At 38.9% G+C, this 27,862-nt stretch overlaps 2 protein-coding genes and 5 non-coding genes across 9 annotated transcripts in view; all 7 read left to right on the top strand.

Annotated features, from left to right (window-relative positions):
• Positions 1 to 241: 241 nt before the first annotated feature.
• Positions 242 to 19,420, top strand: LOC131983571 (plexin domain-containing protein 1-like). Of its 2 annotated transcripts, XM_059348305.1 has the most exons (15): positions 242 to 386; positions 2,971 to 3,003; positions 11,449 to 11,615; positions 11,884 to 12,027; positions 15,616 to 15,685; positions 15,810 to 15,932; positions 16,008 to 16,126; positions 16,218 to 16,317; positions 17,116 to 17,211; positions 17,672 to 17,753; positions 17,836 to 17,896; positions 17,977 to 18,094; positions 18,218 to 18,250; positions 18,743 to 18,900; positions 18,994 to 19,420. In XM_059348305.1, exons 1-15 carry the CDS (start codon positions 371 to 373, stop codon positions 19,105 to 19,107), a joined length of 1,434 nt encoding a protein of 477 aa, XP_059204288.1. In that variant the 5' UTR covers positions 242 to 370; the 3' UTR covers positions 19,108 to 19,420. The 2 variants fall into 2 exon arrangements, with proteins under 2 accessions (XP_059204288.1, XP_059204287.1); XM_059348304.1 differs by lacking the exon at positions 242 to 386 and having other exon boundaries at positions 2,925 to 3,003.
• On the top strand, positions 12,551 to 12,622 carry trnac-gca (transfer RNA cysteine (anticodon GCA)). The gene has a single exon. It is a non-coding gene; the product is annotated as a tRNA-Cys (tRNA).
• trnac-gca (transfer RNA cysteine (anticodon GCA)) lies at positions 12,781 to 12,852 on the top strand. Its single transcript has one exon. It is a non-coding gene; the product is annotated as a tRNA-Cys (tRNA).
• trnac-gca (transfer RNA cysteine (anticodon GCA)) lies at positions 13,081 to 13,152 on the top strand. Its single transcript has one exon. It is a non-coding gene; the product is annotated as a tRNA-Cys (tRNA).
• On the top strand, positions 14,149 to 14,220 carry trnac-gca (transfer RNA cysteine (anticodon GCA)). The gene has a single exon. It is a non-coding gene; the product is annotated as a tRNA-Cys (tRNA).
• trnac-gca (transfer RNA cysteine (anticodon GCA)) lies at positions 15,172 to 15,243 on the top strand. The gene has a single exon. It is a non-coding gene; the product is annotated as a tRNA-Cys (tRNA).
• A 471-nt stretch (positions 19,421 to 19,891) lies between the features above and the next one.
• The window catches only part of lasp1 (LIM and SH3 protein 1), a 32,037-nt gene continuing 24,066 nt past the window's right edge, over positions 19,892 to 27,862 (top strand). Inside the window, exon 1 of one of the 2 annotated variants that reach the window (XM_059347709.1) lies at positions 19,892 to 20,375. In XM_059347709.1, coding sequence (XP_059203692.1) covers positions 20,307 to 20,375 — 69 coding nt within the window. In that variant the 5' untranslated portion in view covers positions 19,892 to 20,306. The remainder of the gene's footprint in view (positions 20,376 to 27,862) is intronic. The other variant, XM_059347708.1, reaches the window with a different exon arrangement.

The raw sequence follows: 27,862 nt of genomic DNA, 5'->3' as shown, positions 1-27,862 counted from the left end.
TAAATATGATACAATTCTGACTGAGCTAATGGAGGGATCTAAATTCATTAAACGTATAACTTTTCGCCGAATATGATAGAATTTGTCGACAGTGGTGGTATTTAGCTGCTATTTGCGCATTTAAAAGACATTATGTTTGACCACCTGGGGGAGGAATGTGACTACACTTGTGACTACACGTAACATTACCGCGCTGTTAACAGTCACCTTAAACAAAGAATAGAAATCCTCCAAATTATAAGACAAATATATTGTTTATAACTGTTTCAATCTGACGACATTATCGGAAGGATGACGTAATTCGACTGCGCCTGCCATACCCTTTAAAGTTATGGCAGTAGATTAGTTAAAGATCGTGGTTTTGATTAAAATGACTGCGTCAGTTGGTAAGGATTCGATGAACTAGCTAAATTAAGTAAAACAGGTTTCCATATCGGTGCACTAGTGGAAACATAAGTGAAATCTTAATCTTTAATTCCAAAGTGAATCTAAAGAACTGGTAAGAAATGTGGTAGGTACAAATGTGACTTGGATAGGTTTCTGGAAAGATTATGGTATGGGTTAAAATAACAATTTTGGGCTCTTTGTCACCTTCTTTGTCTTCGTTAATTAATTAGTGATAAAAGTTAGAATTGTGCTCCAACCATAGTCTAAACCAGTCTGTACTCGACATTTTGACAGAAAATAACAAAGGAGGCACATTAAAATTAGTTCAAACAAAACTAAATTCAAAATATTTGCAAATAGAAACAAGTGTGTTATGTATTTATGTATATATTCTTACTTTTCTGTTATTAATCTCTCATCAAATTAATCAATCAAATCAATATTTTCTGGAGGTTCTTAAATTGTCTCTTAAGGGAGAGCCATGATTACATCACCTTCCTAAAATAATGGCCAATGTCATTTTTTTCTCCCTACAAAAATTATATATATTTTTTTGCCTAAACCAAGCATCATTGGGAGAATGACGCTAGCCACCATTTTTTTGTGTTTTCTGAGAAACCTGAAAAAAAATGACTCAGGCCAATTTTATTTGTTGCCAATCTGCTTCATGGTTGGACGTGTTGTTTGTTCAGAGATGCTCTTCTGCAGACCTTGGTTATAATGAGTGGTTATTTGAGTTACTGTTGCCTTTCTATCATCTTGAACCAGTCTGGCCAGGTTAGCCCTGTGAATGTAATATGATATAATATAAGAGGTTTGACAGCGACATGTCCAGTAAAGCATCACAGTATAATGGGGTTGGTCCTGCTGCTCCTAGGCAGGTTCATCAAGTTAATATGTTCCAGATGAGGAGCTGTCCCCTCTGGATGTTTACACTATAAGCCCTGACCTTCTCAGTTATTCAAATCATTCTCTAGCCTTTCCAAGAACTTGAGATAAAGTACTGTATGCTATCGCGAGGTTTCCTCCTTTCTATATCAATGTCTGTCTAAATTCCCAGGGGTGTTTTCTTTTTAAATGTTTTTTTTAGTTTGACATTGCAGCTAAGCTAGAGCACACAAACATGTCTGATTCATTTTCTGTCAAAAAATGAAGGCCTATTCTCATAGACACATTTCAGCCCCAAGATATGTTTTACTAATTTAAAGTAATGGATAGGAATACAAAAATATTATGTAAAACATTGTCAATTTAATTCTTATCAATTGACATGCTGCTTCTGATCTCTACTATGATTACTTTGCAGGAATGTAACTTTTGTTTAAAGATTCCAACACTTCTAATACTGCATGTATCGAGATTACTATAACACTGGTATCTCACGAAATCTAAGGAACATTCACTATTTGAACATAGTTTAATTATTTCCAACTAACCATCTCTTTTTGAAGATTTTGTCTTATATCTGGATTCACCTCATCAGTGCAATACATGAAAGAACAAGTGATCCTGTGCTCAGTATGTAAAATATAATTTTCACAAAATAGATTAACATAAATGATGTGAAAATGATAGTTATTCCAACCAGCATGAAAATACACATTGCAACATTGCTGTTATGCACCCTGTTGGCTGTATTTCTGTTGGACATTGTGGTATGGGGTAGCTACTGATTGCATTTCCAGCTGTGAAGCCAATAAACGCTCAGCTGCCTTTTTTATTTATTTTTTGCCATGTTAGCATTCAGAGCAGATAGAAATGATGAAAGTGGTGGCTGAGCGAGGTGGTGGAGTCAGCCACGGGGCTTGTAAAGCTAGCTTTTGTGTCAGTTTTACTTGCCATAAAAAAACAAGGCTTTTACATAACCGTTGGAAATTAAACTGCAGCAAAGAGACTTTTCTGTTCCACGTGGGCCACAGAAGGATGTTGTTGTTAAGAAGTAGAGAAACATTGTTTTGAGGAGTTGTAAACACACTTGAAGTGGAATTTGTAGTATCATAACTAGCACTGGTTTAAGCCCTGGCATTGTTAGCATCATGATCAGCATGTCTAATCTCAGATGTCACATTTTTCACTGTCCTCACAGCTGGTTTGGACAGAGGGAGGCGCCATACACACTGCTGACACTGAAACTCCAGTAGATGAATGGATGTTTAAATCCCATGCAGTCAAATGCATCACATTAAATAAATTGTAAATATTATAAGTGAATTAGTGAATTTGATGTTTAAAGTGTGCAAATCTCAGCATTTCTGCTCCAAAGCCTCATCAGCGGATCCTTGTGTCTTTGTGTCTTTGTGTCATCATGACTAAGGATGAACAGCACTGAGGAGGAGAGAGAGGGTGTAGTTAGAAACAGGGGTGGTGTGTAGAGAGAGATTCGGACGGAGGAAGAGAGTGACGGGTGGAAGAGGGATTCAGAGAAAGCTTGTTTTTGCAAAGAGAAGAAGAAGAAGAAGAGGAGGGAGAAGAAGAGAGGAGCTGAGACAAAGCTTTTATTTTTTTTGTGTGTGTGTGTGTGTCTTTTTCCGGCCAACATGTGTTTCAGTTTGGTGATACTGTTCCTCTGTCTCTTCCAAACAGAGCTGGCAAGAGTTTGGGCTCAACATCAAACAGGTGAGCTCCATCATCACTGCTTTAATATTTCCACCTGTCTGCTCTTTAAAGTCACACAGATGCTTCAGTTCACAGGTGAAGCAAGTCTGTCTTGCAGCCTCTCCATTTATTATGTATGAAATGTAATCTGTAAAATTAAACTCTGTATGCAGATGGTTTTCTTAATCAGCTGTCCATTTATTATTGAGATAAAGAAAAAGTTAATGCTTTTATTTATACATTTTATGATAATGTTGCATATGCAACTGTTGCTAATTCAACTTGTTGTAGACTTTATTTAGTCTTTATGGAGCAGCTAATGGGCATGCCATGCCCTTTTTATTTTACGCACAAAAGTGAATGACCTAGTTTACAATGAAGTGTACAATAAAAATACCCCATTCCACAAGCATGCGACTGAGTCTAAACAACAACCCACAAACAGCCTGTCTCATGTTTAAAATTAGATATAGGCTGAGACTAGACTGTTTTTCTTCTTGCCTCACTGCTAGACTTTGGCAGAAAAATGTTCAGAGGCTTGCGAGCTGAATGATATGCAGGAGGTGTGTTTGTTCAGGATATTCATATCTAATTTATTTCTAGCTCTGAGGAATTTGACTGGTCATTCTCTGCAGACTCCTCTCCTGCCTTTTCCCTACTTATGAACTCTTCTCGCATTACTGTGCAGGAGGTGGTCAGCAAAACAAAAGGGTCAGCTGACAGTATTAACCTATCATATCCTCCTTTCCTTCGCCTAATTTGCTCTTATCTGCCGTGTCACTCAACATTACACATGGCTCAGTTTAAAAAATGACTTTGTTCCTGAGGGAGCCATCTACACCATCTGAACCGGACTGTAAAAACACAGAGCCCCAAGCTGAAAATGAATTGTGTACCCGTCAATGACCTCAGTGTTTGGCCTCTCGTCTCCTGTCCTGCTGAGAAGTTTGCTTAACAAATAGCCTGAAGCCGATCCAGACATGTTGGAGCTAAACTGGAAAAATGAGAAACAAAGTGAAAAGAATTGTTTTGTAAGATTGAATCATAGATAGGATGTTATTGTCTGTGGATCTCAGTTCGACTGTTATGTTATAAAAGGCATGTGCAAATTGACTTGCGATAAGCAAAACATTCTTGTGTTTTAGGAAAATTAAAGTGGCAAGAACAAAACCAGTCATTTGCCAACAGCTGAGCAACTTGCTCTTTGAATCGTGTTGTAATTTGGAACAGCGCTTGTATGGGGAATGGTTTTTGGCGTGAACTCAGTCTTCTTTTCTCTTATTTTTCTTATCGGACAATGAAATGCAAAAAATAACAATTCCAGCTTTTCTAAGCATTGGAAGATTTGGTTTCACCTTAACTGAAGGAAAATGGCAAAATCGGTGTACTCATGTTCTCTTAACAAGATTTGATCAAAACTGGAATGACCCTATAATTTTATTGTGAAATGTGACTTTGTTGCACTCTCCTAGGGATGTCATAAATTCAATTAGTATTTTTGTTTTAAAGATTGGGGGTTATTTATTAAACAAGGCTGCAATCAAAGCATTAGTACCATGGTGAGTGTTGCTGTAGTATACCAGCAGCTCATTTACTGGCCAAAATACATACTAAGAGATGTACCACATTATAAGATGTGTCAGCTGTTTAAAAATGGAGGTGATGTAGTTCAGTAATGTCTGTTTTCAAACACAAACCACACTTTGAATCTCTAAGGTCAGGGTGGCTTTATTATCTGATTTAAACTAGAGTTAAACTAAAGAATTGCACATCAGCAATTCAACCGCATGCCTCGAAATGAACTATGCAGCATGTTTATTGTGGGTGATGTTAAGGAGTCCATGCCAACTCCTCCAGCCTCTGCTCAGGAAGGGCGTGTTCTCTCAGACCGCTCAGGCTGACCGCTCACAGAAAAAGGCAGCTAAATGTCCTGGTTTTGTAGCTCCGAAAAAAAATCAGGCAGAGGTCACTTTTTGTCCAGAACATCTGCTCTTTCATTGCATGATAAAAAGTAGTTCCTGTTTTACCTCAACGGGTCCTTTACTGTACGTGTCATCTTTTGCGTCAGTGTTGCTCTTATTTTACACCCTGAAACATATTGAATTGTGCAATCCTCGGCTTTGTGCAACTTTAACCACTGATAGTATCCTCACTTTCTGACTCACCAACACCATTTGTACACTGGCACTGGGAGGTATGGGTTAGATGATGTGTGCACCACCCTGCAATTTTTCTAAAGAAGAGCAGACCTACAAAACAAATCCTGGTCCATCTTGATATTGATTCACCACTTTGGAATTCTGTTGCTCTCCTCTCCCAATGGATTTGTTTTATATAAAGAAGAAATTGTGAAGAAGTAGGACAAACGTTTTGCTAAATCTATGGACGATACACATTCAATTATCTCTACATTTAGGTATGTATTTTGTATGAAAACTTTAAAATTCTAAATATGTCACCATTAAAATCAGTCAAAGTTATTTTACTTCAATTCTAAATCCGAACTAAATCTTTAAAATACCAAACAAACTACCTAATCGAAGCAGCAGTAGAGCAGCAGCTCCTGTTTTCTGTAAGGTAAAAAGGCTGTTTTTGTGTATGGAGTCTGGTGGATTTGAAGAGCGAACATAATTCCTCATCGGAGGAAGGTAATACACTGACAATGGAAAGTATCTCATACATCCCCACTTCAAAAAATCCAATCTGTACTAGTTTGCAGGATTGTTTGAAAGCACCCAGCAGAGCTCAGTGTGTTGGGAATAGATGAGTGGAGAGGGAGTTTTTCTCAGTTTGTCCTGGACAGCCGAGACAATACGACTCCCATCTCACTGTTTTGATTATCTGCCAGTGATTGTAATACTACTGGCTGTGAAACAGATGACAGGATATTAGAAGCTTCATATCCCGTGCCTGCACCCCTCCCAGCGTTTATAAATCCGATATGTTTATCTGCTACATTGCAGACCTCAACGACTGTGCGCACACCAATCCTCCTCTTACCTCATAGATGCCATAACAGGGCGGTTCCGGCACTCAACAATCACACATCTAGGTTTAATATATGAGCTGCCACGAATGCATTGACGCACCACCTAATTAAATCAAAGGGTGGAGAATAAAATAGTCAAGAACAAATACAGTAAGCTCCCTATGAGGTCAAGACATTTGGGTTGTCACTTGAGCAACTTGTTAAATGGCGCATTGTCGTTTTGACGTCTGTGGAAGACATTAGTGTTATAATTGTGTGAATGCAGAGTGATGTTTAAAGCAGGCATCACCAGCCAATGTCCCACACAGTCTGAACTCAGGGGGTTTGGCACAGGACAAACCTGAGGGACCAACAGGCTAGTGTTCTCCTCCCACACTCAGGACAGGCATCAAACCAACGTCAACTAACATTTCACTGGCAGAAGGGGAGCTGCACTGGGTGCTGGCACCCATAAGGAGTTCTTTAGAAGCTAAATATGTCAGATTTTATAATATTTAATGTGTTTTTAGGAAAGGATCCTTGATTTGAATCGAGACCCTCTTGCTTTAACTGCTTTTTGTTAAACAAACAAGAGGAATTAAGCTGTCAATTATTTTTTTCATTAAGATGGGCTAGTAAAAGTGGAAGAGGAGTCGGAGTATGTCTGCACACAAAGGGGTTTTCTGGTGTCTTCTTAGGCTTGGAAACATTCATAAAATGGCTGAAGATGGCAGGACAGTCTGGTCCAACACCTGAAAAAAAAAAAAAGAACACCGTCTTTTCATACCCATTTTCAGGACAACGCAGTAGACACCTTGCATTATAATGTTAGTGTGGTTTGAGGTGGAGTTCATTTTTATCATCAAACCAAGTTTTTTACGCCCCTGTGAGCTACACCCTCCTCCCTCATTGAAGTTATTTCAAACCTGAGGTTCACAAAACCTCAAGATCCAGTTTTATCTGAACATTTTATTGAATGTGCACTCACACTTTAAATTACTTTTCCCTCACCCTGTCTCTACTCAGTCTGGGATATTTTATTCTTTGCATTAAACACACACATGTGCTGGCAGAATTCTGCATACCAGCCACAAATTGTTTCATAATTAAAATAGGTCTGCAAGCAAAACGAAGGCGTGGCAATGTTAAGGAGCGGTTTAGAAGCTAAATATGTAGATTTCATATCCATAAATGTTGTTCCTTGCTGATTATCCAGCTTTTTGTGAGGACAAGTGCGTTTAAAAACATTAATGCACAGCATGGGAGTAAGGATGTCATTACAATTTATTTGAATCAGGTGTGCAAGAGAGTGGGCAACGTTAAGTCATTTAGAAGCTACATCAGATTTCATGTTCTTAGAGGAGGATTCTTGCCAATCCGCAAGTGGTTTATTTAAATTAAAATAAGCCTTAAATTACACAAATGCACTGCAGGGGAGTTGGGATGTCTTTACAATCTATTTTAATCAGGTGTGCAAGCAAAACGAGAGCTGGGTAACGTTAAGGAGTGTCTTATAATCTAAATATGCAGATTTCATATTCCTAAACGGTTTCTTGCTGATTAGCTTTTGTGAGTGCCCTTAAATAGCATTAATGCACTGCATGGGAGTTGGGCAATGTTGAGTTTTTAGATGAGGATTCTTGCTGATCTGTCCTGCAGAATTGTGCTTTTCAGCCACAAGCAAGTTGTTAAATTAGTTGCCAAATTAAGATCACCCTTTAAATTACATTAACTTATTTGAAGCAGGTGTGCAAGACAAGAGCTGGGTGACGTTAACGATGCTGAATATGCAGATTTAATGTTCGTTAATGTGTATGGTTGCAGATTTACCATCTTTATGGGACGGCAAATGCCCAGAATGTTGCATATCAGCCACAAGCAAGTTGTTCCAAATGAAAATGACCCATAAATTACATTAATTCACTGCATGAGTTAGGATGTCATTACAATTTATTTTAATCAGGTGTGCAAGACAAGAGCTGGGCGACGTCAACAAATGACTGAACAGGACACTGATGATTTAAGGGTTTTTCTTGGCAAATGCTTCTCAAACTTACTTTCAACTGTAGGTGGGTCATTCTCATGAAAACCTGGTTTCAAAGATGACAAACATGAACATTTTATATAGGCACAAATAGGGCAATTATCTTTTTAAACACAAAAAACAAGGTCTTAGGTAATCGAGACAATTGATCCCAAAGCATTAATTGACATCACATTTTTGTTCACATTTCCCCAAGCAAGTCCTTGAAAAATCTCATTATCGCAACCATCTAAAACTCCAAAAAACTTTAGAAAAACAATTGTGATTTTGCAAATGAATTATTAACAGGCCTGTACAGAATTACATGAAACACCAAAAAACACACATACATTTACAAATATGTATTTAATTTGACTGATTTCTCTTATTACTGCAACACCACCTACAATCAAACATTTTTTGCGATATTTCATGAATATGAATGAATGATATTTTTCACATTAATTAAAAACCACAATATTAATGGTTAAATAATTGATTACCCTCTAAATTAGCACCTGTTTCGGTCATGAGAATTATTGAGGTGCCAAATTAACAGTAGGTAGCTGGGAGCAGAGCTACCCACTTAAGTGTAAGTAAGTCACTTTGTACTGCAGCACAAAGAAAACCTTAAGTCCTTTCTGCCTCAGTCACTCTGAATCATACAGTCTATGCTCCGAATGCAGCTGAGGGGGGCGGGTCGCTGTTGCCAACTAGCCATTAGCTCTTTGAGCTGGAGTTAGCATGGTTTGGGAGAAGGCAAACAACAGAGATGATTTGCACGGATCTATATTGAGCGTTTACAGATGTTTGAGCGTGGGCTTCCCTAACCGGACCATTAGAAGATCTGGTAGAGTCACCCTACTCAGTTTTACTCTGCTCAGTTACCAACAGATCCCGACATGAAAGCACCGGAGCAGCAGAGGCTAACTCTTCACGGCAGCCAGGCTGACCACGGCGTGTCACGGTGTTTCTGTCGGGAAGCTGAACACGACGGAGTGTCTGTCCTGGCTTTTTTCCCCCAAGCGCCATTTCAAAGACATCCCGTAGTTCACTGAAAGCCAGAGACAGAAAACAGTAAACGTTAAGTACAGGAGTCCGCCCTAATTTAGGGTTAGAAGAGACACCCCGCGAAAGGACAGCGTTGACACGGGGTATATATAGGCTTGTAGGTGACGTCACATCCGTGTACCGTGTTGTCCCTAAGAAACCAGCATATTACCGTAATTTTTTTTTAAAGGTGAACGATATAGATCAGTGGTGGGCAACTGGAGGCCCGGGGGCCGCATACGGCCCGCACCCTCACTTGAAGTAGCCCTCAGTACAACTATATGCATTTGAGCATGAAATATGTTAAGTTACTGCACTGTTAACATATTTAAAATTGCAGTTTTTTCATATCCGGTTAAGTGCACTGTCCCATATGTGGCCCTGTGGTAGTGTCGATGAAAAACTGTGGTCCCCTGCAGCATTTAAGTTGCCCATCCCTGATAAAGATGCTATGCAAAATGACTTTGATAACTGATCTCTGCAGGCTTTTGTCGTGTTTTTGCTGAATACGGAGCAAAAACACGACTGAATACGGAGGATGTTTTAAATGGCAAAAAACACCTTCTAAATATCACACTTAATTAGATACAATTTGGAGGTACTTGTACTTTGATAAATACTTCCATTTTATGCCACACCACAATATTTTGGAGGCCAATATTGTACTTTTACTCCACTACATTAACTTGCTGTTTATATGCTACTTATATTGCAGATACATGTTATTAATACACAATATAAGTCAACTAATAAATTATGTTGAATAGATTAAGCTACCCACCAGCAGGCCTATATAAAGTTGAGAACTACGAGCTGCAGCATCAGTGATAGTCACACATGAATGCAACAATAATAATCTAGTGATGTATATTATTCTGAAATTAGACATTTTGCATAATAATGACTTTAATTTTTGATTCCTATATTTTTATGCTAATACTGCTTTTTTGCAGTCTTGAATACGGGACTTGCATTGCACCATTTTAAGACTTTAAGCTATTGTTACTGGTTCTTTATTCCACCGATTCTTACCATGATATGATGCATGAACTTGAAATTAGATAATAAACAAACTGCCAGAAATCTGGGGAAAAGTCATGTTTAACTGAAGTCCAAATGCTGTTCATTATAATTTGAAATATCTCCAAAATAAGGTCACCTCAATTTCTTAATGGCTTTGTTTTTAAATTGTAAAATAAATATAGCTCATGTGTAGATATGTTAAACATTTGTCTGTCATTATAAAGTTGTGACTTTTTATGAGTATGCATGAAATTTTTAGGAACTGGCTTGTGGAAATAGAGGATGTATGGAACAATTTCAACACAAACAAATCTGTTTTAAACTCTTGTTCTAAAAGCAAACGTGTTTGTAACACAGATTGGAGCAGAGTTGTTTTGTGAAAGCCAAATATACTTTTGACTTTTGCTGAAATTGCATTGTTCCTGAATAATTTATTAAGACTGTATTCTTTGATCATTATATTTTACACAAGACAGCACTGTTAGTTCTGTGCAAAAAAACAAAGACTTTGTTTCTCCAAAAACAACAAGGAAAACATTTAATAATTAAACATTTAATAGATGAATTATCCATCAACCAGCTGATTCAAACTGTCTTCATGACAACATGACAAACTATGCAATGCAAATAAAGCCCTGTAAAAAAGGCTTTCTAAACCTGCATTGCCTCAGTTTTGTATATCATCAACATGAATTAGTCTTGGGAGCTCAGTCAATACATTTTGGCTCCAAATGTACAGCTGTGTCCATGACTGAGGTTATTCAAGGACTAAGGTCTATATAGGTCCACATCCAACTCTCCGTGTACCAGTAGAAATGCATTTTCCATGCTCCATAGAAAATCACAGTGTGATGCTAAAATAAACTCCTAACATTAACAAAGAATATGTGGCTCTCAATGTGTGGGTTCGAACAAGGACAAGCCGTCAATTAAAACACCCAGAACTTCAAAACAAAGCCTACCTACCCCAGTCTGCTTACTAAATATGGTCTACATTGTTTGTAGGTCTTGACAGTTCCTTCCGAGCATCAAAAAATGTTATTTGTATTGTTCCTCTCCTCATTCAACAATGGCTCTCACTGTCAAGGTTGAGGCTGACAATTTCAAAAGCAAATTGTAGTTTCTCATTTGGCTGAACGCAATGATTGCTGAGCAACAACTGTAAACATTGTTCTTAAGATTCGTAATAAAACTGGCATCTGAAATGTTTCCAGAGTGTGTGGTACTACTGCCAGGGTAAAAAAAAAAAGCTTTTGTGTGCTTTCTTTTATTTTCCCATGTCTTCTTTTCAAAGAATTGGAAATGCATCATTTGGCATCGGAAAATGATGCAAGCGCTTATTACATCATATCCCATGATGACCAGCACAACATACTAACCTGATTTTCATTAATTTGGACAGAAAATTGGTACAGAGTGATCTCACAGCAACACAAAGAGTCAAGTGGAGGTGACAGTCGTCCTCTCAGAGCTCAGAGGTCGTCTTCAGACCGTGCTAGGATAAGCAGGGCGGTCCCGGGCGGAGGACTCACCATCAACACCCTGCCAGACAACATGACACGTGTAGTGGTGAGCACTGCACCACAGTGTTTCTTATGATTGTAATGATTTGTGGCATTTATTATGCTTTTGGCTTTTTACATGTTGTATTTGTTTTGGTTGGAGTTAAACACTGCCCTCTTTTGGAAATACTCATTTCCACTCACTTTGGAGAAATATATGACAGCATATGATTTAACCATATACAGAGTGAACTCTCGATGGCTGTATGACACACTCCCTGAGCGCCGTCACACCATTACAACCTCTGATCCTCTGTGTTGTTCTTGTTTGGAAGGAGGATTCTGGGAAGTATTACACATGGTGTAGCTTTGGTCCAGAAGACCAGCGGACACGGGAACTCTGGATGGACATGAACGACGTCCGGCATGGCCAAGTTAGAGTCCATGGCATTCTGTCAAATTCATACAAACAGGCTGTGGTGAGTCTCACACACACATGCATGTTCTTACTTTCTGATTTCTGTTGGACCACCAATCAAAAAATGGTGAGAGGATGTAGCTCAGCTGTGGAGTATCTTAGTGCACATTAAATCTGTGAGTCCCCTTATTGTGAAATAGTGTTCAGTGTGCTATACGATCATGCCAGCATTTAAATCTTTGTACTGGTCAAGTCCACAATGTCCATCAATCTAGAGAGGGACATTGTGGGACAGCATAGGGGGTATAACTCAGTGGTAGAGCATTTGACTGCAGATCGAGCGGTCCCCATTTCAACTCTGGGAGCCCCCTCCCTGTGGAAATCTTTAGCATTCATCACACTTACATTTAAAGTGTTACAATTATTGTATGAACTTTCTGAAGTCATCAACAATGTAAACAGGTACACTATTTAATGTGATTGAGAACATACCAGACCAAACATATAAGTGGAATTACTTCTATACATTTTAGCTTTATGATAATTTACCTGACTATCAATATACAATTCAAACAGTTGTCATAGGGGGTATAGCTCAGTGGTAGAGCATTTGACTGCAGATCAAGAGGTCCCCAGTTCAACTCTGGGTGCCCCCTACCTGTGACAATCACAGCCTGTTTCATAAAAAGCTACATTTGGAGTCTGTAAATCTCGTGTATAAACTTCCTAAAATCATCAACAATGCATTAGTTTTTCAGAAACATATTGTCCATATGGTACATTACCCACCTGTTAATAAACATCACATGTTATAGGGGGTATAGCTCAGTGGTAGAGCATTTGACTGCAGATCAAGAGGTCCCCAGTTCAAATCTGGGTGCCCCCTAAATGTTGTCTTGTACTTACATATATGTCTGTATTTTTTAAAAAAGTGTCCTTGGTGTGATATGGATAATTCTGCTGTTTAAGAACCCTGATTTGTAGCTTTCATGTCAGTGAGACCTAACCTTAGTGAACACAGTAGATCCCCTTTCTTTTTTTATCCATTAGTTGTCATGAACACTTTATGCATAAAATCAAATTATTGGTCTATCAATAAGCAGAGCTTGTTATAGGGGGTATAGCTCAGTGGTAAAGCATTTGACTGCAGATCAAGAGGTCCCCAGTTCAAATCTAGGTGCCCCCTTCCTGTGAAAACATGTTTTAACAATGGTCTATCTGTGTGAACTCTAGTGAAAAACTATACAGAAGCTCAGCAAGTCAGTTCTCTATGTTCAGACACACCAATATGAAAACCTGTTGACTCCCTTGTTGAAATGGAGTGCAAAAGTGCATCACTGCAGCAAATAGTACACAACCAACCACTGATTCTACATTTGTCAAAAGAAAAAATCCTGAAATGTTGCCCTAACATTTTGTGAGAGTATGCCAGGACAGTGTTCAGTGTGAAACATAAGATAACACTGCTCCGCAAACTAAGGGACTGGGAAATGTCGGTATATGCCAAGAGCTTCAGGCCTGCCAGAGGCTATCAGCACCGGCCCAGTTTTGACCTCTATTGTCCAACACCTGGCACCTGTGTAAAACATACAGCTCACTTTAATATGGAAAGATGTGGTGGATCAGGCACAGGAAAGAAAAAGTCCTGTATACTTAGAAAAGCTGACGATTCTCCAAGTGGAAACAGAGTACTTTGGCTGTATAGAAACATCTAATCCAGGTTACAGTGTTGGAAAAGCAAAAGTTTTTACATCAGATTATAAATTGATTAAGCTAAGAAGAAAAAAACAGGTGCTTTTAGTATAATATGAAATAGCATAAGCCTCAGTTGAGGGTTATCATTTTCATCAGTGGTTACAGAAAGGTCAGTTTCCCCTTTTGCTCTATTGATTTGAGACTGATAATGTGGACTTGACAGTGAATCATGGTGTTTTGGCTCTCGGGTATTAAGCAGAATATCTGTTTATAGTTGTTCACACCCGGTAACCTCGCTGACCCACTCCTTCACAGCCAAGTTGTGTCTTAACAAAATCATTGCAATATAGTTGCATCAGACTGCATGCTGAAAGAAATGTTGCTCACAGATTGGCTGCTTGTAGAAGTGGAGGCAGGACTTCCTGGTTTACACAAACTATCCTTGTACAAACAGTAGGTGATGATAATAAAAATTCATTAGAAGCATGGGGGTATAGCTCAGTGGTAGAGCATTTGACTGCAGATCAAGAGGTCCCCGGTTCAAATCCGGGTGCCCCCTCATTTTTCTGTAAAAACTCAATACCGTTGATTGATAAGAACACCAAAAAAAGTCAGTGGGTTTCTGATAGACCACTCTCTCTCTGATGATAATGTAGACATAACATTTCAGTCATGGTTGAATTGGCAACACTTGTGGTTATAAGTGATGAGTGTTTGCTCCAATATGTCTGTAGGATAGTAAACAGTGAAGGTGATATGAATGAGATAATAGTACAAACACCAACGCTGGATTACTCGCTGAAATGTTTCCTGTGAATCCCTCATGTGTGGGAAGACCATTTGAATCAAGTGGGAGAGTGGAGAAGTGATGACTGAATGGATAATAAAAACTGCCAGCCATAATCGTAGGAGTGTAAATCACAAGTTTCATCATTGTGATACGATATAATATAAATACTTTCAATTCAGGGGCCTGCGATGGATATAATAGGATATAATGTGTTAATTTAAAACAATTAGTTACATTCATATCAACACACAAAAAGCTACTGGAATGTGATTGGATAATGTTATTACTTAGCTCATCCAGACATTTAAATTAGACCATTATATTCTTTTAAATAACAAAAATAAATATTAGTGGAAAATTTCAAAATAAAGGCATATCTTAAAGATGATAATATATTGATATTTTCCTATGATATTTGATTGTTGATCATTGAATCTGTATTGTTACACCCATAAGAAATAGCATCAGAAATATGGGTTTGACTTTAGGATTAGGATCAGGATTATAACTTTAAAGCCTGAGCATATAGATGGTGGAGTAACTAAATAAGTAAGTCTATAAAAATGACCATTCAATGATTTCATGTGAAGGAGAAAAACACATACACACTATACGTAGATATATATATTTGATGCACTCCCTTGTGTTAAATATTAGTTCTTCAAAACATTTTTATTAATATCGTAATTTGCCAGGCTTCCTATGAGCAGCTGTTGCCATGGGGGTATAACTCAGTGGTAGAGCATTTGACTGCAAATCAAGAGGTCCCCAGTTCAAATCTGGCTGCTCCCTACCTGTGACAACATACCCTGTGTGTCACACCAGCTACATTTAGAGTGTTTGAAGTTGTAAAAGTGATATAAAAACCATGATTGATAATCCACTTCTAAATAGCTTTAAAAATGTGGTTGTGACTTAATGAAAACCTTAAGGATTATAACTCAAGGACAGTTAAGCAGCAGTCTCTCTATTCTTTCATAATGCCATGCAAACCTGCTCTTTCTCCTCCTATAAAAGCTGAGTAGCAGAAAAGCAACTAAAAGCCTGAAAACAACAGGCTGCAACATGTTCATTGATTTACTTTATTTGCAAATGACATAGAAATCCATATCAAAACATCCTATTCTCTCTCTGCCTGTCTGTTTCTGTCTTCTCTCTTTGCAGAGGGTCGCCCTGTCGTTTGACTTTCCTTTTTATGGACATTACATGAGGCAGATCACCATAGCAACTGGAGGTACTTTTTGATTTTATAACAGATGTTCAAGTGACCTTTCCTGCATATGTTCAGAGCAGAGACATGGGTTTTTTGCAAGTCATACTCAAACCTTACATATTTTTCCATCTGGCCTTTTTTACAGGGTTTATCTTCACAGGGGACATTACTCACCGTATGCTGACCGCAACACAGTACATCGCCCCTCTAATGGCTAATTTTGACCCCAGTTTTTCGAAAGAATCCACTGTGCAATACTTGGATAATGGTAAGCAGCACCTGATATTTGAACATTATTATCTGATGACTCGTCTGACTCGTGTTTGACATTCACTGTCTTCAGGTGAGGTGTTTGTGGTCCAGTGGGAGCGGGTCAGACTCCCAGGAAAAGAGTCAGAAGGAGCCTTTACGTTTCAGGCTGCACTTTACAAAACAGGAACCATTACGTTCAGCTACAGAGATGTGAGACACACCTCTCCTTTTCTGTGCTCCAGACTTGTTCTCTTCCTTTTTTGCTGCACACATCAGTGATCCATGTTTTGTCTGTTTTCAGATACCGCTGTCATTAGACGTGATTGGTACAGCTGAGCATCCAGTAAAAGCCGGTTTGTCTGATGCCTTCATGGTCACACCACCTTCTCCTCAATCACCAGGTCAGCAGTGATGTTTATGCCTGTCCATTTATACAAAAAGACATATTCACCCGAGAGAGTGATCTGAAAACCTTCAGGTATTTAGTCGGTAGTGGTCTCATACTGGCACAAATCACGGGGTTGAATAACGGGAAAGTATGATCTGATATAATCCTAACTTTCATTTAAATGCTTAAAAATACTTTAGTGACATTTTCATAAACTGAGAGATGTCTCACGACTAACACAGATGAGCAGCTTTGTTGGAAAAAGTTTAAATAGAAAGAAGCAGCAGTGTTGTTGAGTCATGCTGTAGGTTATGTAGAATATTAGTTGGTGGTTTTAGATGGCTACGTTATGCAAAATGCATCCATACAAATGCATAATTAACAAAAGAGGAAAAAAGACAGTATCAGATTGGCATCAGTATCAGCTTATACTCAAGGTTTTGGTATTAGACATGAAAAAGTGAAGCCATCCTTAATATCTCTCCAACAAATCTGACTCAATGTGTTTTTTTCTGAATTATCTCTGTATGTAGCACATATTCTATTTATAATAATAATAACAATATTATTGTGAAGTTCTGCACATTCCAGTCTCTTTGTTTGAAACACTGTGCATGTAGTTTCTTCTTAAAAAACATATATTTTACATATATGTTTTATATTTTCTTTATATTTTGTTCAGTTTTATATGTATGGTTCTTTACTTTTGCAGGATTTTCATTTTCCTTTCTGTACTATGTTTAATGTTATGCACCAATTAAAGAGACAAATTATACGTGAAAACCTACTGACAAACCTGATTCTGATTCAGAGGCTGACGAGCGGACGATTTACGAGTACCACCGGGTTGAGGTGGACACTACAAAGATCAGCAGCTACTCCGCTGTTGAGTTCACTCCACTGCCTAGTAAGTGATCCTTATCCATCATCATTAAAGTTTTAGTTCCAGCTATCCAATATGTTACAGGGCTCAACAGTAACTTTTAAAAGTGGTTGATGGACTGGTATCAGCTTTTCGTTGCCAAATGGAAATATATGCTTGTCACTTCTAATTACCTTATAAATGTAATTCAAATGTGGAAAAAAAGAAATAAAAGCAGTTTTACCCTTAGTTCCTGGTCTGCAATATTTGAATATCACATATGCAACTAAATAAACTTTTAACTTGGTTTTAAATGGATTTTGGATGCACGTTTTGCTGTTTGTTGGTCCTATTTTATATATGTTGAAAAGGGCCAAAAATTGCTTCCCAATTTCTGTAAATTATTGTCAATGGCAACCTGGCAACTGTTATTGTTGAGCCCTGTGTGAGACTACATCCACACTCAATCAATAAAACTTTTGTTTGTCTCTTCCTCTGTGCTCAGCCTGCCTGCAGCATGACAGTTGTGAACTCTGCCTCTCATCCAACCAAACCTCTGGTTGTAGCTGGTGCAATGTACTGCAGAGGTGAGTGGGATTTCACACTGGGTGCAAATGTTCACATGGAGCAGTGTTAACCTTTATTAATAAACATCTTGTATGTTTTTAGGTGTTCAGATGGCATGGATAGACACAGACAGGAATGGTTGGACTACGCCTGTTCAGAAGAGGTATTGCTGGACATCGACAATGATAATTTGCAGTTTTTCAGACTCTTGCATGTTTTACATTGTAGTTTGTATATGGGCAGAGCAATGCAACCTGTGAGGATTACTCCAGGGGTGACAGCTCAACTGGTTCCTCTATCACACCAGAGACTGAGGATGTGACGACACTGACTCCTCGACAAAAAGGCTGTGAAAGTGACGGTGAGGCTGAGCTATTTTCAGCTCAGTATAATGTATGCAAAATCCAGTATAATGTATGCTAAATAACATTGTTTTTGCCATGAATTAAGCATGAGTGAGTGACTGCTTTCTGTCGTCTTTCAGATGAGACCAAACATATATTTAAGACTGGCAACGGTGAGTTAACCTTTACATACTGTTCATATATCATGCCTTCACAGCATGGTCCAGGTCAGTTTTGACTAGACCAAGAATTCCCTCATAATAAGTGTATCTATTTAGATGTATAAATAGCCTATCTGACATTAATAAATTGGTGATAAATTCTTCATTAATCTATCAGATAGCAGGGAGAGTGTAAATTTTAGGTTTTACACCACGCATTTTTGGAAAAAAAACAAACATCTATTATTACAATATAATGTCCTGTTTTACCTAAGACATAAAAACATAACAGCCATTACAATTTAGACATATTTTTTTGAAAGTGAAAATGGCAAGGACATCCTGGAACTGTTGGGATTTTATGTATAAAGTCATCAAATTTTAAGCTTAAAATCAAAGATCAGAACGGGTCAAATTTTAGATAGTATGTAAGGGTTAATATGTATTAGAGTCTTATAGTTAAGACTTGAGGGGATATAATTGTGGAAATAATCTTTAATACAGATGTGTGGACAGATTCTTCAACCAAGACTGAGGGAATGGCTAACACAGGGGTGATAGCCGGTATAGCAGCTGCACTGGTGTTACTTTTGGCTCTGATACTGGTAGCTCTTTACATCAACTACCATCCTACTGGCGCATCACCACTTTACCTCATCCAGGTGAGCACTCAATAAGTCCTGCACCTGCCTGGGTGTTTTAATTATACATGTCCACATCAAATATATATATTTTGTGCTTGAATTTATTTTTAGCGACGCAAGAGCTACTGGCCATCCTTGAAGTTTCAGAAGCAACAACCTGGTTACACAGAAGTGGAGGGAGAAGGTCATGAAAAAGACAGCATTGTTGAAGCTGGGACATGTTGAAATGATGGATAAATATTTTCATTGAACTGATTTCTACAAACATTCAAATATATGCATTTGTCCAGAGCCAGTTCCACGTTTACATTCAGTTTATGAGCGATTTTTTTAAGCTGTTCATGACTTCACTGCAAAACAATAACTTTCTTGTTTGTGTAGATTATAGCTGAATGTTATATGATATTGAATGATCTCATTATAAATGTATATCCCTGCTGGAATAAAATATGTTTTTATCCAATTTGACTACAATACATTTTGCAATGCATGCCACAAGGTTGACAGCCTTAGATACAATGCATAAAATATGCTGTTTCATGTCAAACAAATAAAGATCTGGGTGTGCTTAAGTTTCAATTCCTCTTGCTGTTGATGGTGAGGTTTTATTGTTTTAAAGTTCCACCTTTTGTTTTCGCAAGAACATGATGCACAGTTCCTGATAAGTACTCCAACTTGAAAGGGTTATGCTTTAGTGTGTGTGTGTGTGTGTGTGTGTTTTAATGACAAGCAGTAATTGATGCTGTACATGAAAGGGGGTGAAACCCCCCCAAAGAGAATGCTATGTATATAGAAAGTGCAGCTCTTTTGCCAGCAGGTGTCATCCTAACCAAATGTATCACATTTGACATCAAGCAGGAAATGCAGTGAACGTGGCATATGTGTAAAATTGTGATCACTGGATTGGTAAAGCCCCTAAAAAACCTGCAAGAATGAAGATGATCGCATGAGTTTGCAATGCGAGCACAGATGGGATGAGGACAGACAACATGCACATGGATGGATTTCTTTCACAAGACTCGTATTATGTTGCAACACCCAAATAGTCTCAGTTAATAGAGTACATTATACGGATGTTCTAGTTTCACTGAAATAATAATCACATCTTTCTTCCAAGTTAAAAAAAAATTGAACCTCCCACACTGCCTCTTCCCTTTCTACCCGGTCACGCGCAGTCAAGGGAGGAAGCGGGAGCGCGCTTTCCGTGTCTGGTTAGTGGACTGACAGCCAGCTGTGCGGCTACAACGACAACAACAACCTCCTGGATTTGCTACATACAACTAGATTAGTGTTGGTCTGCTACTGATCATAATCGCACACCATAGCTAGTTTTTGAAGTGAGGGACTCGACACCACAACGCTAAAAAATCAGTATAATCGGCGGTTTCCGTGCTAACTAGCTAGAAGAGCTGCATTCCTCCAACATGAATCCGTTGTGTGGCAGATGTAATCTAGTCGTTTACCCCACGGAAAAAGTGAATTGTCTGGACAAGGTAAGAACACGAGAAACCCATCTTTCTGTGTATTCTTCTTTTTAAAAACGCTCTTAATACACTGTCCTCCCTCTGTACCCCGAATTTACCAATTTTCGCTCTCATAAAATGACACCTTTCACATATTTTTGTGAATGAATTGAACACCCCAACAGGACAGGTATTTCGCTAGCAAGGCGAGCTAACGGCTAGCTCCACGTCTGGAAGGCGGTGGCATGTAAGCGCGAAGCAGAAACGAAATCACACCATATTGTGAGGATAATGGGTCAGTTTAAGAAACCGGGATTTATATATTTTTTCCTTTAAGGCAATGACTTAAGGCTATGATATTGATTCACCCTAAAACCAGCGCCTCACAGTGCTTCCGTCAGCCTGGTTTGGGCCTGGCTGGCACCACTGCTTTAAAGAAAACTGATGAATACCATAAGCTAACGTCTAGAAACCCGTTTTCTGTGGTCGAGTGATTTAACTTGCATGTACTAGACGATACGGAACTTAATGGAATAATATCTAATGTTAATATAGCCCATAACTGAGCTTTTCGTGGGCAGCGTGGACTGATTTTGGACATGTCCAATTCACCGGCTAATCCAAGTCATGGATCATTATAAATGGAGCCGCCTTGATTAGTTTTCAGTCAAAAGCAGCAGCCTAATCTCAGCCAAGGTGTTAATCTCATCAGGTTTACCTGTAGTTACTCTTAGCAGGTCACTAATTCACACATGGGTTAACATTGGTACATCACATCTGGCTCCTGACACACTTTTTTAATATAAGGTGGTATATTTGATCATGTGTTGCATTTATTGAATTCAGCTGCAACTTTGCAACAAGATACATGTAACACACTCAATTCACTAGGTGGGTGGGGTCTGTAGATTTTTGGCATATTGAATAGCAGTGTTTGTGTTTTACTGAAGCTTAGCTTGAGGCAAGTAGATAATTTGTCTAATGGACGTCTGAATGGCCATTGAAAATCAATCCCTGTTGAGACATGCTTATCTGTTGGGGTTGACGGACAAGCAAGGTGGGGAAAGAGCACACAACAAAGCACATTATCTAACATCAGCTCTTGATTGGGTGCATTATTGCTCTCTGCATGGTTGTGTTCTCGAATGCAGCATGACTAATGTTTTCCCAAAGTGCTTCGGACTGGAATTGATTTATCTCAGAAGCCCTCTTCATGCACACAAAAAAATACAAGTCATGTTAGGAGGCTGTTATTGATGAGAACCAAATTGCCACAAGTACAGCCTGGATGTGCTTTGATATCTGGCCTGAAGCAGAGTGCATTCCAGCAGACAGACCCTCCCATAAAACGTGCTCTGTCATAGGCCTGCTGCTGTACCGTCTCCCTGCTCTGAAGCAAGCACAGGAGAGTAGCCTGCTGTCTGTCTTTGCTGCCATTCCGCATCAGCGCTCACCCCTTCAGACACAAACAACCTCCCCTTTCCCTTCACCGTGGCTCACACACACACACATACACACACACACACACACTGCCCTTCCAGTTTGTTTAAAGCATCCGAGGCCACATTGGCTGGGGATTTTTCCGTGTGCTAGGCTAGCTCAGGTGAAGGCAGAGTACTCGTGGGGTTCCTCCATTCGTATTCTCAGCCACTGATGAATACCTCACTACCTGACAGTCTTCTTCTATAATACGGCTCTGTGGCATGGAGAGGCAGAGCCACAGTGGTTTGTTTGTCTGTCAGCTGCATTCCAGTATAGCAGGGCTGGGCCCAGCAGAGGGAGCAGGCAGCTGAGCACATGTAAAGACAGGAAGTGAATTTTGGTTGAGGCGCTTGTTGGTGAAGGTTTTGCTGGTTATGTGGCTTCCCTTCAGTACTTAAAATACTTGTTGGTTGTAAGGAGTTTAGAGCTGATTCGTTGGCTCAAGTATAAGACTTATATCTACCAGGTTAGCTTTTTTTCCTAGCTGTTGAACTCCAGCCAATGAAAATTTCAACAAGGAAGTGATACAAAAGCTGTATTTAACAGTTCCTGATATGCAAACCTTAGCAGGGAAACCGGTCACATTTAGTGTTTAATGCAATGTCTGGTGGAGTGAAAAGATTTGTATGTGTCGCTTTAAGATTAACTGCCATTTCCAGCATTCAGGAAGTCTGTATTTTCAAGATTGAGAGATGTGTGTGGAGTGGTTACAGCTTCAAGCTCCTCTCTCTCTGAAACACTCATCTCTGCTGGAGTGTCTGTGTCCTTACAATCTCTAGGAGCTGCCTGCATATTGTATGTCTAAATCACAGAGCATGTTCCTACCTGCAGGTGAAGAGATACAGCCCTACTTCACTTTTACGAGATTTATTAATATTTTATTGTGCTGTTATGAAGCTGTGTAACTTGTTCCTGGGTAGTAAATCAGCTACTATTTCACTTAACGTAGTATTTCAAAGTCTATAAATACTTGTTCTGACAGCTCATCCTTTATTAAGTGAGTATGAAGCACAAACATTGCTACTGGCTCGTGAATATACGTTTGGCTCTTGAACATGTCAAAACATTTTGATAAGTGTTTTCAGCCAGTATTGGCAAAGTTTCCTCTGCTTGTTTTAGACACAGCTTTTTAGGCAACAAATGAGCTCCCACATGGCACCAAGTATTATAGATAAGACACAGGCTCACTGAAAACAAAACAGTCCATTTGTGGAGGAGAAAGTGAAAATAAATATGGATGGACAAAAACCAGCTGGGAGGTTATTTTCTTCATAGCAGCATGTCGGCAAAGGCTTTTCCAACGCCGACAGACAAGAAATAGCACTGTGTTCTAATGATTCTGCTGTCTTGCTTTTGTTCCCTGATGTTATACTCACAGAATGATCAATAGCAGGAAGAAATCTGATGAGAATCTTCAGTTAAACTTTAAAATAATTGTTTCAGTTGAGTAGGTAGGAGGTAGAAATTTTGAGGTAATGTTTAGATTAATTTTTTTTCAGCACTGAAGACTACAACATTGTTAGACTATAGTCTTGATTGGTAAAGATCAACAGATCATTCGTTCTTTTGTCCTGACAATTCATTCCTTTAGAAACGACCAGGTACATGGTATCAAGTTTGATATTACTGCCATATTTTTCTGGAATGTTCCACACCAAGGCTGTTAGATCAAATTTCCAATTTCCCTGATCCTGCTTTTGATTTAGATTATTGAAACTGAAAGCTCATGTTTGATTGATTTTCAAATTAGAATTGATTGATTGAATTGAATTGATTTTATTGTAACACTAGTAGGGAGCAGGGGGGCAAAAAATATCGATACACTTAATTAAAACAAAAACACTACATTGATTTTTAATTTCTAGTTTTAATGTAAAGATTTGTAGCAGATAGATCACACAACAAGTTGTGCTATAATGTTGGGAGAAAATGCAGATCCCACTGTTCTCATTGCATTAAAAAGTTATATACATATATATATATATATATATATATATATATATATATATAGTGTTGTTTAAACTTCAACATTATTTGTAACATTAGATTTTAAAACGATTTATGTCATCTTGCTTACAGTATTGTGGACCCTGATTCTTACACAGACCCAGTAGGTAGAGAAAAAGTGCCTGCACATCCTAGTTCACATGAGCTAAATGTTCAGACACAGTTGGAATTAAGAAAAGTGTGTGTAGTAATCAGATTTCATACATAATTTGCTTCACAGGCTGATGTATCTGACACATACTGTAGTTCCTTCCTCAAGTTTTCACAGTTTCGACTGACTTGTCGAAAGTCCTTTTTTTTATTATTTAACTAACAAATTAGTTGCTGTGTTATTCGGGTCTAGTGTAGGTTTCTGGAGAGGATGTGAGCCTCAATTGTACTGCTGCCGCTCAATCTCAGGAAATTGCTGGAAAAGAGGGTTAAAGGTCAGAAGAGTACAGTATGTGAGCTGTGCGCCTCTGTACAGTCTTTATGGTATGAAGGAGCTTACATCATGCTTAGTCATGTGAAATCAAATAAAAAATGAGTCTTACAAATCACAAAAAAGCTTGTTATCTCTGAGAACAGTGTGCTACATATAATCACTTAATTCCTTACTGTTTAAATTTCAGCATTATGCAAATATTTTACAAGTAGTTCTTGAGGATTTGCACTCTGATGGGCCAATGTGAACACATTCCTCTTGATTGAATGTTTAGAGGAAAATGTCTATGGCTTTAATGCCTGCTTATATTTAGACAGATTATTCTGAGAGCTGATTCATGTTGTCCAAACAGTACAGGAGGTGAGGAATCTGTCCAGCCACCACCAGTCACCTCCCTTTGATGACTCACTGTCACAAACACACATTACAGTCAAAATCATCTGAGGTGTTGACTCCACACTGAGCGGCCAGGTACTTCTCCTTTGTGTGTGTTATCAGAAAAAGGAACTTGTTCACATGCTGAGTTTGCTCTCCCACTCCCATTACAGCTTTATTTGTAGCAGCACAGGAAAAAATTCCAGGCTCTTTGTGTTGCTTTGGCTTAAAATAAAATAGAAAGAAAGGCAAAGGGACAGTTTTATCTAATAAAAGCCACGTGACAACATGATTGGATGTTTGGTAAAGTGAATTCATTCAGATGATTTATGACGAGAAGTGTTTTGACATTTCACCTCTTCTGTGCTCATCTCCGAGCCGTTCTACTGGGATTTTATTTTGTTTTTATTAATGTCTCGTTGCTGGGGCGGCAGGATGTGTATGTTACTAAGTGCACATCACATTCTGGAGTGGATTGGAAAGTGTGTTAAGTGCATACTCTACTGTAGCATAGCATGTCTATTCAAATCACTGTCCGCCTGCGAGCCAGCAACAAGGCCTTTGGCTTCGGTAAAAATTAATGGCACCAGGTAGACAAATAATTAACCAGCGTGCTTAAATGAGTTAGTTTCCTTTATTAGCACCAGCCAGATGTGGGCACTATGTCTTTAGGCATGTACTGTTTTACACAAGAATAATCCTTCACACAGAGTAATCTGCTGTAATGCCCCACCATGTGTGTGTATGGTGGTGCTTCCACTGTATTTAGCCTCAGAAAATACTGATTTTAAAGAAAAAAAGAAAATTGTCGTAGCCAATAGTGATATGACAACTGATAATCAAATAATAATTTAACATATTTTCATTTAAAAAAGAAGTTGAACTATAATTTATGCACACATGAGGGGTAAGGAATGCTAAGATTTGGTAAGCAAAGATGGATGATTTAATATTTCATATCTTTGACCGATCCAACTCTTATTTTCTCAAGTAAAGGACATTAAAAAACTTCACAAACATACTTTGGCTTTTAAAAAGAGCATTTTGCTTCATAATTCAAATTAGATTCTTTGAAATAATCTGTCTAATCGGACATGTAAAGATGACTTATGGGTACAGATATCTTGCATCACTAATCTAGCTGCTTTTGGGTTTCTATAAACATCTGAGTCAAATAGCCATTGCAGCATCTTTGAAACTTTGGGTCTAATCAGCCTCTAAAATCATAAAGCAGTAAGTGGTTTGGACTGAAGTTAATTGCTACTGATTTAACCAAGAGTTGTGAAACATTAAATGACAGTCCCTAGGGATGTCCTTCAGTATTATAAGGTGTTAAATCCTCTGATGTTTTATATGGTGACTATCAGAAGGCTGGATTGTGAGAAATCCACTTAACATGGTCTATAGATTAAGTCGTTTTATTAAAAATCTATAAATAAGATATGGTCAGAGGAGGTTGTTGTAAATCTTCCTGCTCTATGAGTCACTTGGTAGACATTTGACAAATGTTTCCAGCCAGTGTTTCTATTTAAAATCATATGACACTGTTGATTTGGTAAATGCGTTGCTGTGGTTAGTGGACTGAATGTTTTGAGCAATCAGATATATATAGATTATGCACTAATAATGATTAAGGAAGTGGTTTAAACAACAGGCCTGCAGCATATTAATGTGTTAAACGAGTCCCACAAATGTTTCCTATCAGTATGTGAGAGCATGCTCCTGGTCAGACTCTCACTAACACTCCCTGTGTGTGTGATGTGTAGATACATGATGTCTGGAGTCGTGCTGCCCTCCCAGATAGCTGCAGGGTTTTTTGTCCAGGCCAACTTGCATTTGGGTGCCACTGAGAGGGAGCTGCGAGGCTGACTGAGCATTTTTGCTCTTGATTGGAGTCTTAGATCTCCGCTGACACACATGCATCATGCACTGAGACGTATAACCTACATACAGTACTACACACACACAGTTAATACTCATATAGACACACGCATACACATGTGCCCTTGAGCTGCGCTGATACAGGGAGACAGTGCTGGGTTTTTTTTTATGGGCGTTTTATTTCTAGGGCTCCGTCTCTGCAGTGTCCTCATTTTCCAGCTGACTGCCAGATCCTGCCTTAAGAGAGCCAGGAGCCAGGTTATCCTGGATCCGGACAAGGCTAAGTGCTGGATGGCCACTCGAAACACACATTTGGGATGTTTCTCGCCCCCACGTCTCTGTTTGTTTGCTCCCTTCCTTTCCGTTTGGCATCTATTCGCCTTAATCCTCAACCCAATATAAGTCCCAGCCTTCAAATATTCTTACCACATACTGATACTGATATTCAGATTGTGTCTGGGTTCAGGCATTAGAATACATCTCATATGAGTCTCCAGTGACCACTTGGGATTGTATTTCACCTCCCTCCACATTTGATTTTATCTGTAAGAAACTGCAACCACTACTGAGCAAAAAAAAAAAAGTGTGTTCAGCAATACAGCTAGAAAAGATGCCTGCAGCGGCTAAATGCATACTGAATAAAGTTCCCTCGGTGGTCCTTTTTAACGTATCGGTAATGTATTTACGTTTTGCTACTGCAAATGTGGACACATGCTGCCCTGAGCTCCTCCACATGTGGCCCTAGTGCTTGTTAGCATCTGTGTTTAGAAGTGTGTGCTTGTTGGTGCTTCATCCAAGAGTTTGAGCCAGATATCTTTTCCCCTGAGAGTTCAATGTTATCCATGTTAAGGTGACAAAGGTTGTCCTTGTAGAATGTGGGTTAGCAGGTTGGACTAGGCTTAGGCATAGTTTGCTAAATAGTTGAGTTCAGCAGCCCTGGTAATAGTTCCAAGGTCAATATTTACTCAGGGAAAAACAGGAGTGTCAAAGTCCATGCTCAGCTGATAGGCTCACCTTTCGGCTGAAAGCATTTGCATTACATTAGCATTACACCGTGTTAGTTTATCTCTAGTTTATCATTATCACAGATTTGGCTAAATGAGAGGAGGATAACAATAGTCTGTGGAGAATATCATACTGGGCTGCTGCACTACGAGTAGATGAACCAGACACTGTGCATGCAAAGATGGCAGCCACATCCACAGCTGCAAATCAGCTGAAGCTAGAGGAAATGGAATCTGCCTGCACTGTGCTGTTGTTTGTAAAGGGATTTGCCATTGCAGTGCTAGCCAGAACAATGGAGAGGGAGAGCAGTGGAAAGAGTAACACGATGTGTCCATCTGCAGCT

Source organism: Centropristis striata, chromosome 13 (genome assembly GCF_030273125.1).
Source record: "Centropristis striata isolate RG_2023a ecotype Rhode Island chromosome 13, C.striata_1.0, whole genome shotgun sequence".
Taxonomy (NCBI): Eukaryota; Metazoa; Chordata; class Actinopteri; order Perciformes; family Serranidae; genus Centropristis; species Centropristis striata.
The sequence above is the reverse complement of the archived record's forward strand: the minus strand, read 5'-3'. Positions and strand labels throughout refer to the sequence as shown.